The sequence below is a fragment of the Gadus chalcogrammus genome, chromosome 7 (assembly GCF_026213295.1).
Source record: "Gadus chalcogrammus isolate NIFS_2021 chromosome 7, NIFS_Gcha_1.0, whole genome shotgun sequence".
NCBI lineage: Eukaryota > Metazoa > Chordata > Actinopteri > Gadiformes > Gadidae > Gadus > Gadus chalcogrammus.
Genome location: NC_079418.1, coordinates 19,378,441 through 19,390,645, shown reverse-complemented (window position 1 = coordinate 19,390,645; position 12,205 = coordinate 19,378,441). Strand labels below are relative to the sequence as shown.

Sequence of the window (12,205 nt, the reverse complement as noted above, 5' to 3'; positions counted from 1 at the left end):
TCATTGGCTTCACAATTGTTTGATTCTGTTGATGCACGCTGCTCGCATAATTCCGACTTGTGTCATCCTCAACCCCACATAAAGCCAGTTGTTGTGATGTCATGGGTAAAAAGAGACAATGGGGTTCATGTGCTCCATCTGGGTTTCATTCACTCAGCGCTGGAGAAGACCTGAGCTTTGAGAGCTGGTTCTGATGGTGTGGAGTCGGCAGCATTAAGTGGGACTTGTCATCTTAATGGAAAGTGACCAGATCATGAATACATCTGACTTCTCTTAGTTTTAACTCATCTTTCGCTCTATCGCTCTGCATCTTTCTCTCTCTCTCTAACAGTAAGATGGAACGCAACAGTACCCGCTCTAGAACAGATGCATTGTCCCTTCCTGACTGTGTGGTTGACGAATTACCCAGCATGCAATAGCGATGCGCATCACAGCATGCCATTTCTGCCATGCAACATTACATAATTTACCATTGGCACTCATGGTGTCCTCATTCTGTCAGTTATTTTCCTTCTTTGAAATGGCGGATTTTTTAGATACATTAAAAATGTTAAATATAATTTTGATGCTGCTAATGTGTGATAATCAGAAGAGAGAGAGAATAGTTGATAGGAAGTGTTGCACATGGGTATAGGGATCTCATTTTCTTCATTGGGGTGATTTGTGAAGGAAGCAACTTTAACTAAAAGCCAAGACACACCGATTATTTTGAGTGTCACTCGGGGAACATTTTCTTAAATCTCCTCTGAACCCTTATGCATTTTGAAACCACTTGTTCTTCGATGACCCCTCCTGTGTTATGCCCTGCGTCGGATGAATAAAACACTTTGACTTTGAATGTACTTCGAATGACTTCCTTGTGACTCAAATAAGAGCCTGCTTTTCTCCCTATAGCCCTATAGCTTTGTCGTGAACATCTCCTCTGTGTTCTTTATTCTCTCTGTGCTTCCGTTCTCCCTCTCCACCACAGCAGCACGTGCTGCGTATGCTTACCAGAGATCTGGACTACTATGATATAGACCTGGCAGGCCTGTTTCCGTCGTGGTTAAATTAGGGATCAGTCTCTGTGAAGTGTCTGTCAAAGCCAGGCTACTTGGACAGCCATGCTGAACTAGGCCAAGTGGCTTGTCTGTAAAAAATGTGTGTATGTATTTGTATGCCTGTCAAAGCCATAAGTGTGTTGTTCCGGTAGATATGCCCTGTCAATCTTTGCACACAGACTGCCTGTCTGCCTTGTGTGTCGGTCGGCCCTATTGGTTTGATGACTGACTGTGTGTGTGTGTGTGTGTGTGTGTGTGTGTGTGTGTGTGTGGGGGTGCATGTTTGTGTGTGGTGGTACAGGCCCTCTCTTTGTGTTAATGTGCGGCCAAAGCCACTTTGTGCCGGAATGTTCCACGTGCTGGGAGACCATTGTCATCCATTGGAAACGTCCAGCCCATCTCACCCCTGGTGTGTGTGCTGTGTTTGTGTGTGGCTGTGTGGCTGTTTGCTGATTTTATAAAAAACAACAACAATAAAGGCTATTCAGCCGGCACACTGCTCTCGTCGGCCATCTTGGTCTGGAAAGGTCCCCGGCCAACGGCCCACGTTAATGCCGCTAAATGCCACAGTGGAACTCTGCCAGGGCACCGATTGACCCCAGTGATCCAACACACAGAGGTTGCCAGTCAGACACTCTTTGTCATCTAGCCGCTACACAAGGCCTGAATGGCCTGCTGAGAGTGACCGGCAATATGAACTCACTGAGGAATGGCATCTATTGTAACAAGTGAATACAAATAGAAGACATCAGCCGCGTTTTTTAAACCAAAAGTACCAAGAACTTTTAGTCCCAGGGACTAGCGTACAAGGAACCTAAAGGTTCCTTCAGCTTTTTGTTGTCTGCGTTTACTTCGCGGTCTAAAGCCCCACGAAGGTTACGCATATTAGTCAGCTGAAGTAAGAAAGTGCAACAATACTGTATCACACTATATTGGAAACTACATGAATTTTATTAGAGCTTTCTTGTTACGTATGTATTAATCTTTATAGCAGTCGGTGCTGCAAGCCAATCTTTAGAATGTTTACCCCCTTTCCTCCTTGAGAGAGATAGCCTACTTTTAGTTATCAGACTACAACCTCAAAAATCAAGGTCTCCAAATTAAACATGGATAAATGACCCATTCATCATAATTCCCCTCGGCTATGAGATATTTATTGTCCCATTTTTATCTGAGCTTTTTGTGTGGTTTATTTATTGTGAGCCTGATCTGAAAGTAAGCAAAGTGTTTTTACGACCTATTGGAATAAATTGCCACGAGTTGGCTGCTCGACCAATCAGAAATGTTCAACGCTGCAAAGTGCCTGTACTTTTGGAGAAAAAAAAAATCGCAGAGCAGCGATTTTTGTGGGGTATAATGATCCCCGGAACCTCATTTTGACCTTGGTCCCTGGGGTGGAAACAGACTTGAGGCCCTTGTGAGTTCCTCCAAAGGTTCTTAGTTCCTGGGGATAGGTTCTCCGATGGAAACGTAGATTTATATGGTTTTATGTATTAGTGTTGCCCTCTTGCATATAACTGTAGTTGTTGGAGTGTAAGCTGGTTTCCCAACTGCTGAATGTTATGTTTGTTAACCTTCGCGGTAAACAAACAAATATTGGTTTCAAGACGAGGGTCATGTTTCTAGCTCACTGAGGAGCTAAATGTCAATAGTTCATTGAGAAATCTCAGTCTTTTGGTGGACATTTTCTAGTCTAAGAAGTTCCTTATGTTACTTCTTACTTATTTCAGTACTTTCAGACTGCATGTGAGTACGTATAATTATATGGGAATTAACTTTGGTGCATATAATTATATAAGGACATTTGCAATCTGTCCCCTGAACCTGTCCTCTAGGTGTACTGATTATTATTATTATTATTATACCTTAACATGCCTCCTATTCTCTCGTTAAGGTGCCACGGGGAACAAGAAGTCCGGCATCCCTGCACCCAAAGAGCTCCCCACCAGTATCACCAGGGACCGCGTCTCTCTGAGAGAGCATCTCAAGAACTCCACTGCCAAGAAGATTGTTTCCAGTGCCAGCACGTCCAGCCTCTCCTCCATAGCCAGGCACCCGCGCAGCACAGCCAGGGCTCGGGGGGATGCGGAGAGTCCGGACAAGGGCCTTCTGGAGTCCCAGGTCAAAGAGCTCCAGGCTGAGGCCAAGGCCAAGGACAACGAGATCAACAACCTGAGGATGGAGCTGCAGCGCTTCAGAGAGAAGGCCCCCGCCGCCTCCCCGACCGCAGAGACACCGGGGTCCGACTCGTCCCAAGACTCGTCCCCCGAGCATGGGCCGGTTCAGGTGTCAGACGTCCTGGTGATGGTCGGGGAGCTCAGGGAAAAGAACGCCAAGTTCCAGAAGGAGCTGGCCGGCCTCCGGGAGGAGAACCAGACTCTGAAGGAGACGCTGCTGGGCCTGGAGGCTTCTTCCAAGCCCATGCTCAACGGCCTCCCGTCAGACTCAAACGCCTCCCCTCCTGGGGAAAACAGCCCACCCTCCGCCGGCAGCCCACTCAGATCCTCCCTCTCCTCCAGCGCTGACATCAAGGACGCCTCGTCCCCCGACTGCTCAGAGTTCGAGAAGATCCCGTCCCACTCCACCTCCGCCTGCAGCAGCATCAGCAGCGACGCCACCAGCGTACCAGCGGGGAACGGCGCGGCGGGGACCGGCGTCTCCGTGCAGAGCCTCACCGACCAGATATACAAGATGGAGGAGAGCCACCACAGCACGGCCGAGGAGCTGCAGGCCACGCTGCAGGAGCTGGCCGACCAGCAGCAGGTGGTCCAGGAGCTCACCGCCGAGAACGAGCGGCTGGCCCAGGACAAGCGGCTCCTGCAGTCCTCCCTCCAGCAGCAAAGGGAGCGGGTGGACCAGGTGGCCCAGAAGAACGAGGTGCTGGCGGGGCGGCTCCAGGAGCAGGCCCAGGCCCAGGCCCAGAGGGAGGAGGAGCTGGGCAGCCAGGCTCCACGACACGCCGAGCTGGAGCAGCGGTACGGCGAGCTGGTGGAGAGCTCCCGCTTCGAGCGGGAGAAGCTGGTGGACATCCAGCAGCAGCTGACGGGCAGCCTGCGCGCCCTGGAGCAGGAGCACCAGGAGGCCCAGGCCCAAGCACGCAGCCTCAGAGAGGAGCGGGACGGCCTGCAGGAGCAGCTGGAAATGGCAGCCCAGGTCGGAGATCAGGCAGCCAAGGCCGCCGAGGGGCAGCGGGCCTGCGGCGAGGGCCTGAGGCTGGACAACAGCCGGCTCAAAGCCCAGGTGGACATCGAGAGGCAGAAGGTCACGGAGCTCAAAGCCATGCAGAGCGCCAGCGACAGCACAGAGCTGCAGGGGCTACTGAAGGCGGCACACGAGGAGAAGGACCGGCTGGAGGTCGAGCTGTCGGAGCTCAGGCAGGAGTTGCTGCAGGCGCAGGGGGAGGCGGAGCACGCTAAAGACACCATCTCCAAGGTACAGCACAGGGTACTACTGCAATACTGCACTCTGTTTAGACAGTATGAGGGTACTGCTACAGTACTGCACTCTGTTTAGACGGTATCAGGGTAGTACTACAGTACTGCACTCTGTTTAGACGGTATCAGGGTAGTACTACAGCACTGAACTCTGTCTGGATGGGGTTTGAGGGTACTATTACAGCACTGCACTCAGTTGCGTTGGTATCATGGTTCTTCTAAAGTACTGCACTCAGTTTAGAAGTAGTATACATACTCTATATATTTTTCTAGTTCTCAGTTATACTCTCTGTACATGTACAGAGAGTATAACTGAGAACTAGAAAAATATATAGATTCAGATGGATGGGTAGAGATATCTTTATTTATCGCACAGGAAATTATATTGACAGGCAGTTTCTCAACCATAAGTTATAGTGATAATATTTTTAAGGAAAAAATACTATTATTATTTTAATATATTATTATGGTCTACTCATGTTTTGCCTTCCGTTAAAAGTAAGTAAGGTTGAATGTGTCTCATATGTAACAAAACATACAAAAAGATGTGTTTTAGAAAGACTCGTTGTCAAAATATCTTGAATGTGGAATGTTGGAAATAATTTGTTTATGTAATGAGTTTCTTGTTAGACAGTCGGCATACACTACATTTTGAAGAGCTTTATTACTGAATGTACCAGTGCATATGACAGATATCGGCCATACTATTTATTTGAGTACTATTTACTACACCTGTGCTAGTATATATATATTGAGGATCTGCTGGACACAAGATTATGGCCTGTGTTAATTCAATCTCTCTTTGCGAGTTTATGGTGGGCACTTTTATTGGTTTGCTTCGTTGGGGTATGTGCGTGCAGTGTTCGTTTGTGCGATTGCATATTAATCCGGGGCATTCATGGGAGTGAGTCACATGTGACTCAATGAATTCAGTCAACATTGTTGGTCTAGTTAACTTGCCAACTGTGCTTAAAGGAGACCTTTCTGTTTTTAAACACTGCCTCCAGAGAGAAAGAGTTAATTTAACTGCTGCATATAAGGAATGAAATAAGCAAAGTATGAGACTCAACTGTGGAACAAAGCACTTTGACTTCATTCATTCAAATTCAGCTGGCGTTTACACAGTGCACTCATTATCTAGATGGATTCCCTAAGCTGAAGATTTCTGGAAACTGTGAACTTAATTTGAACATCCTATTATTAATCACTCGTCGAACTGAGCAAGTATTAATTAAAATAAATGTGTATTTATAATCCTATTGGACTAATTCAGAATTGGTAGAATGAGATTAAATTAGAAGTTTACAGTTACACTAAGAGTCTCTGTATCTTTTCAATAGAGCCATACATTTGGTTTAAAAATATGATTTGATCTAATTTGTTCTGTGGAGAAAAAGGTGAGCAGAGTAAATCCCAAGGTTGATGTGAATATACTTTATTCTAAATCGTTATTGTTAAAAAAAAAAAAAATTGTTTATGTATCGGGAAAAATGTACATTGTATAGGTTTAGGCCATTCGATTAATAGAGGCTTCTGGTTAAAATAAATGCCTTATGTTAAAGGTATTTACTTATTTCTTGATTCAAAACATTTCAGTCCTTAAGGAAGCCAATGTGTTCCCATTTGAAGCATGAGATCATGGCTCCTTGTTTGTTAAACTTCCTTGCAGCATTTTGACTTTCTTTTGATTGCACATTTGGATTTGGCACATTCATTTGGACGGATTCCCTCTGCTGACTGGCTTTCTCTGCGGCTGTTGACAACCCATGTTCACTCAACTAGCACTTGCGTGGTTGTTGGCATAACAGTTAAGGGTGGTTTCCCGCCCTTAACTTGATAAACAACAGCAGAGATGTTTATTGTGGGAATCCGGGTGTGGCTGTGTTCACCCCTGTCACATTCAATGTCATCACTGTTGGACAATGTTAGAGAGTGGTGCCTCTTCTAGGGTGACGCACGCGTGCACAGACACATACACCTTCTCTGACTCATGCTACTGGCCTCTGCCACATGGGTGCGGACGGGTGAGGCCAGTTCACGGCTTCTCTTGCTCACATCGTGCTCTATTAGAGTCATACAATGTCACTTGGGGAACCACACAGCTACGTTAGCAGTGGCTCCATGGGCTTGGGACTTGAGGGGAGCTGCTGTAATGTGTCAGTGTCCCTGACAGCAGGGCTGTTCACAAGGGCCTCAACGGTGATCTTTAGAGGGGCTTAAAGGGCTAGATGAGCAGTGATCGTCATACCCCATCTAGACGGTGAACGTTAATTTTCATGAGTCTCCGTGAGCCTGCCTAAATTGCTCTCTGTCATTGTTGGACGTATGTGCTGAAGTTCAGTCACTGTTGGGACATTGCGGTGGATCAAAATGCACAGGGCATTGCTGCTGAAATGATGAGGCAATGAATCAATAGGAATGCTCTGTCGAATTTTGTGTGTTTTTAGATGGTTGGAGATTTTACCATTTATTTTTCCTTTTGCTGCTTGTTTGACAAGGCAAAGCACATTTCTCTATGGGTGCTTCATCACAGGGCTTGAATCGATTTGAAAATCCATAGATTAATCTTGAATGAATAAACGCTGCCACGGTGCCAGCCAACAATGAGTCTAACACAAATCTATTTTTACCCATGTCTTGACTGACTCCGTGTTCCAATCCTGTTATTTCAAGATTCAAAGATTCAAAGGTTTTAATTTGTCACATGCAGGATATGTAGTGAAATTTTTGTATTACATACTCAGTATTATCTGCGCTTAGAAAAATAATAAAATACTATAGAATACAAATAGATCAAATATATAAAATATGTGTGTATACTCACCCACTCACTCACTCACTCACTCACTCACATCCCACTTCACTTCACTCACTCACTCACCTCACCACTCACTCACTCACTCACTCACTCACTCACTCCACTAACTCACTCACTCACTCACCCACTCCACTCGCCCTCCACGCAGGCGGAGAGCCGATGCCAGCAGCTCCAGGAGAGTGCGGCGCGGCTGGAGCAGGAGCTGGTGTCCAGGGTGGGCGCCCTGGAGGAGGCGGGCCTCCAGGCGGAGAACCAGGTGAAGGAGCTGAAGGAGACCATCTTTGAGCTGGACGACCAGGTGGAGCAGCAGAGGGCCGTCCACCTCCACACCAACCAGACCGTCCTGGACATGGAGAGTATGTAGCCGCTCTGTTTCCAGGGGCTCCGGGGCCTTTCCCGCTTTGTGGGAATGAAGGGGTCCGCCCTGCCCTTTAAACCAGGCTGACGCAGATTGTAGATGTTTTGGGTGGAATGGAGCTACTTTGACTGTCTGTTGTAAGGCTGAAAGGGCACAGGTTCCCGATAGACGGTGACAACAGGTCTGCTACTAATCTCGTAGATCTTTCCCTCTGGTTAATTTGGGAATTACCAAGATTTTATACATCTGTCTAATACGTCAATCCTCACTAATCTGCAGTGCGAGGGGATTGAACAGCAGCCCAGTGGTTGGTGAGCAGGTGGCTCTCCTCTATTATGTCTTCGCAGCTGGATGGAGATGCTTTATTTAGACTTTTTGCTCTGACCGTTAACTGATGTTCTGGATTCTACCAGAGTTAAAAAGCCTCTTCCTCTTTCTAAAATGCTCCATGACCAGTCGTGCTGAAATACGAGTCAATCTTGGGAGATGCATTTAGAGACCGCTTAAAGCCAAGAAATAAATTTACGCTTAGCATATAGCAGGCTAACAGGCTTTCGGTCAGTGCTCCCAATGACAACAAATCTGTAGTTTTCTCAGGCTGTATAATGTACTAGTGAGGGTGGGGATTACCTCAGGAATAACGTTGCTGAAGGCAAGTCCTCAATGACAACCTCCCTGATTAAAGGAAACAGCAATCTTAAAGGGAAAATAATGTGAACCAATGATGACGCTGTACTAAATTACCATTGAAAATCTGTGACTCCCAACTTTAAGCTCTCTGATTTACAACATCATGAAGTATGACACCAAACCCTGTAACCCTGCCACAAAACTGTTTGGGGTGTCAATCAGCTGTCAGGGAGCCATGTAGGTTTTATGATCTAATCCCACAATGCATGCTGTAGCCCGTTTAACGACATCAGTTCACTATTTTAGCACTTAACGGCAGTCAAAAACAAAAAAATCCTCTTCTTACTAGGAGCACACAATGTGAAAATATGGGGTCATAGAAAAGTGGTCATAGCAACACAGTCCTAGAAATGCAGTCTTAGAAATGTGTTCCTAGTACTGTGGCTCTGAGACTGCAATCATCCTCCATTGCAGAAACATGCTATAGACCAACAAACCCATATAGGCAGGAAGCCCTAAACATGGTCCGTTCACCACAGAGTCATCCTCCCACTCCACATAGGCTGATGGCCCGGAATAAATCCAGATCCACGATACTGGCCATTATTCATCGTAGTGTTGAAATGACCCGTGACTTCATCATCGCTTGATCAAAAATGATAATCAATGGCCCTCACCTTTTCAAATGTGCTGACGGAGTCTGGGAGTGTTGTTGAAAATTAATCATCATCAACATGTAATTATTTTGTATCTATTTACCATTAAAATGATTCATGGGAACGTTGGAGAAATCGAACAAATTCACGAGATGAACATATATTAATAGCTGTATGTGCTTTTCAAAGGTAGCACAACTTATGTTATCTGTTAAACCCTTTTGGTCATTGTAAGGGAAGATTTGTTAACGCAGTTTGTTACTCGGTGTGTGCCTGACTAGACACACTGTGCATTGTTGTTGTGAACCCTGAGGTGAAGGGAGTGGCAGTCCAACTCAATCCACTTCAATTAAATTGTTTTGCCCTTAATCAACATTACAGTCTCGAAGGTGTAAACGGGCCAAACATTTATGTACTCCACAATGTGCTGAGGGTTCTTCTCCACAGCTGGGAAGACCTTCTCATGGCCCTTGTCTCTGCAGATCATGTCAGGAAGCTGGAGGAGCAGAAGGCGGATGCAGAGCGACAGGTCAAGCTCCTGACGAGACAATCGAAGGTAAGGCAACCAGCCGCCCTCTGCACCGCCACTGCAGTCTGAAACGTTCAATGACACTTCACTTTTTCACTGCAGCCGTCACATTGGCACTAACTTATGCCGCAGTTCCTCACCACAGCCATCACTTTTACTGAAATTTCTTTTGAATCCATGAGTGTCGAAGAAATACATTTGAAAAAAATCCACCACCCACGCCTTTATCAACCCAGTTATCATTTCTCACTGGAAACATCAATATGTTCATCTGGATAAAGAGTCTCTAAACAGAGGGACTCTTTATTCTGTGTGTGTGTGTGTGTGTGTGTGGTGTGTGTGTGTGTGGGTGTGTGTGTGTTGTGTGTGTGTGGGTGGTGTGTGTGTGTGTGTGGTGTGTGTGTGTAGTGTGTGTGTGTGTGTGTGTGTGTGTGTCTTTCGTATCAGTTACTACCACAAATCCTCTTGTATTTACTTGCTGACTGGCTTCTACTGCTACTGACCTGCCTATAGTGATGCAACAAGAAAAATGTGCCAATTGATCCACCGTCTCAGACTCTCAGACTGTGTCTCTTATATGAGGTAAGAGACACAGGAAAGTCTGTTAAAGAAGGAAGGAAATGGCATGTAGCATATGACCGGTCAGAATCCAACGGTCACTACAAAGCGTATTGCCTACATGGTCAACGTATCAGTGGGGCTAGCCCATTGATCAGTGGGGCTAGCTGTCTCTGAACCCTTTGTCTCTGAATTCACGTAGCACGCAAATTCCACGTAGCGCCTCTTAATATGGAGCAGGATATTCACCTGGTCACATGCCTGTCCCGGTGTCCTCCTCACCCATCCAGGAGGAGAAGGAGGAGTGGAGGCGGTTCCAGGCGGACCTCCAGACGGCGGTGGTGGTGGCCAACGACATCAAGGTGGAGGCCCAGCAGGAGCTGCGCGCCCTCCGCAGGCAGCTGCAGGAAGAGCAGCACCGCAGTGCCAAGCTCTCCAGCGACCTGGAGGGCCTGCAGGGAGTCAGGTACCTCCTCCACTTCCATGTTTTAACTCCCACTGGACCCCAACCTCTCTCTCTCTCCCTGTCTCTGTGTCTGTGCGTCTGCCTCTCTCTGTCTGTGTGTGTCTCTCTCTCTCTGTCTGTGTGTGTCTCTCTCTCTCTCTCTCTGTGTCTCTGTGTGTGTCTGCCTGTCTGTCTGTCTGTCTGTCTCTCTCCCTGTCTGTGTCTGTTTGTCTCTCTCTCCCTGTCTGTGTCTGTTTGTCTCTCTCTCTCTCTCTCTCTCTCTCTCTCTCTCTCTCTCTCTCTCTCTCTCTCTCTCTCTCTCTCTCTCTCTCTCTCTCTCTCTCTCTCTCTCTCTCTCTCTCTCTCTCTCTCTCTCTCAGCGTTATTTGTCCTACGTCTTGCCACTGGGCTGCAGTTCCCTATCTCTCCTGATGCACTGCACAGACATGAGATATCCTGCCAGAGCTTTGCCAAACCTCCCCCCATTAAAGTTGTACATGTTTTATAAATCAACATTCAGAACCGGCACCAGTAGAATGGTCTCCTTCTCTCCCGGGGTTGGTACATAGTTCATTTTAGGTAGCTGAAATCCAACATCAGGGATTCATACTTGGAGACATGTTTTGAATGTATTGTTTGCCAGTAAACTCTGATGCACGCCAATAATGTAGACCTTTTGGATTGTGTCGTTTTAAATACTTTGCTTGCTGGGCTGTGGTTCAGATGGGGGGATTTGGCACGCTCTGTTGGCAGTGGTCTCCAGCAACATTTCCCCCTTGTGTATATTCACCTCCTTCAAGCTGAGGCCTTCTCCGTCTCTCACTTGTGTCGCCCTGTAGTAACGCTCACCCCTCGCACCTCACCACCACCAGCCTCTTTTACTGCAGCTCACCTGTGTGTGTGTGTGTGTGTGTGTGTGTGTGTGTGTGTGTGTGTGTGTGTGTTGTGTGTGGGTGTGTGTCTGGTGTGTGTGTGTGTGTGCTGTGTGTGTGTGTGTGTGTGTGTGTGAGCACATGTGCAAGGCAAGTTCGGCCTGGTCGTAACACACTGCTGTATTCTTCCTGTCCACCTTCATTTGCACAATCGGGAACCGGGGCAAATAAACATTGTTTAAACATTTACAATTCGTCTCTAGTGTAGAACAACAAAATCAATAGAAGCCAGTGTTTGGTCAAACATGGAACCTGCTGATTCAAATCTAATTTCAATTAGCCCGTTTAAATTCCGAAGCGTAAGCAAAGATAGCTTTTCCCTGCGATTAGCCGTTATGCTACGTCCGCTCCCCTCCTCCGGCAGCACCCCAAGATGATTGTGTCAAAGATGGTCCTCTGACAAGGCTCCCTATGTAGAAGTCCAGGTGAGTTCCCTACCCTTAGCCAAGCCGCCTTCCCTTGCTTTGTGAGCTCCTTCTGCTGCTGCTGCTGCTGCTGCTGCTGCTGCTGCTGCTGCCTTTTCCTGTCTCTCTGTCCCCCCCGCCCTCCTCCTCTGCTAGCATCACCTGTCTTGTCTTGACTGTCTCCACATGCCTGTCTGGCTCCCCGGCTGTTGTCCTTGTCGATGTTCTATAAGGGCACCCTCTGGATGGATCTCCTGTGCCTTGTCCTGTCCATGTTAAGTGTATACAGCGCCCTCTGCTGTTTTCCCTCGGGTGTTGTTATTATTTTCTTGTTGGACGAGTTAAACCACCTGCCTCTAACGGTGGACATTAGACGGCCCTTCTGCACGGCATGACGGGAT

At 47.1% G+C, this 12,205-nt stretch overlaps 1 protein-coding gene across 3 annotated transcripts in view; it reads left to right on the top strand.

Moving 5' to 3' along the window:
• The window catches only part of specc1 (sperm antigen with calponin homology and coiled-coil domains 1), a 65,488-nt gene that overhangs the window by 31,173 nt on the left and 22,110 nt on the right, over positions 1 to 12,205 (top strand). For all 3 annotated transcript variants that reach the window (XM_056594320.1, XM_056594318.1, XM_056594319.1), the window contains 4 exons: positions 2,935 to 4,472; positions 7,441 to 7,648; positions 9,419 to 9,492; positions 10,314 to 10,489. In XM_056594320.1, coding sequence (XP_056450295.1) covers positions 2,935 to 4,472; positions 7,441 to 7,648; positions 9,419 to 9,492; positions 10,314 to 10,489 — 1,996 coding nt within the window. The remainder of the gene's footprint in view (positions 1 to 2,934; positions 4,473 to 7,440; positions 7,649 to 9,418; positions 9,493 to 10,313; positions 10,490 to 12,205) is intronic.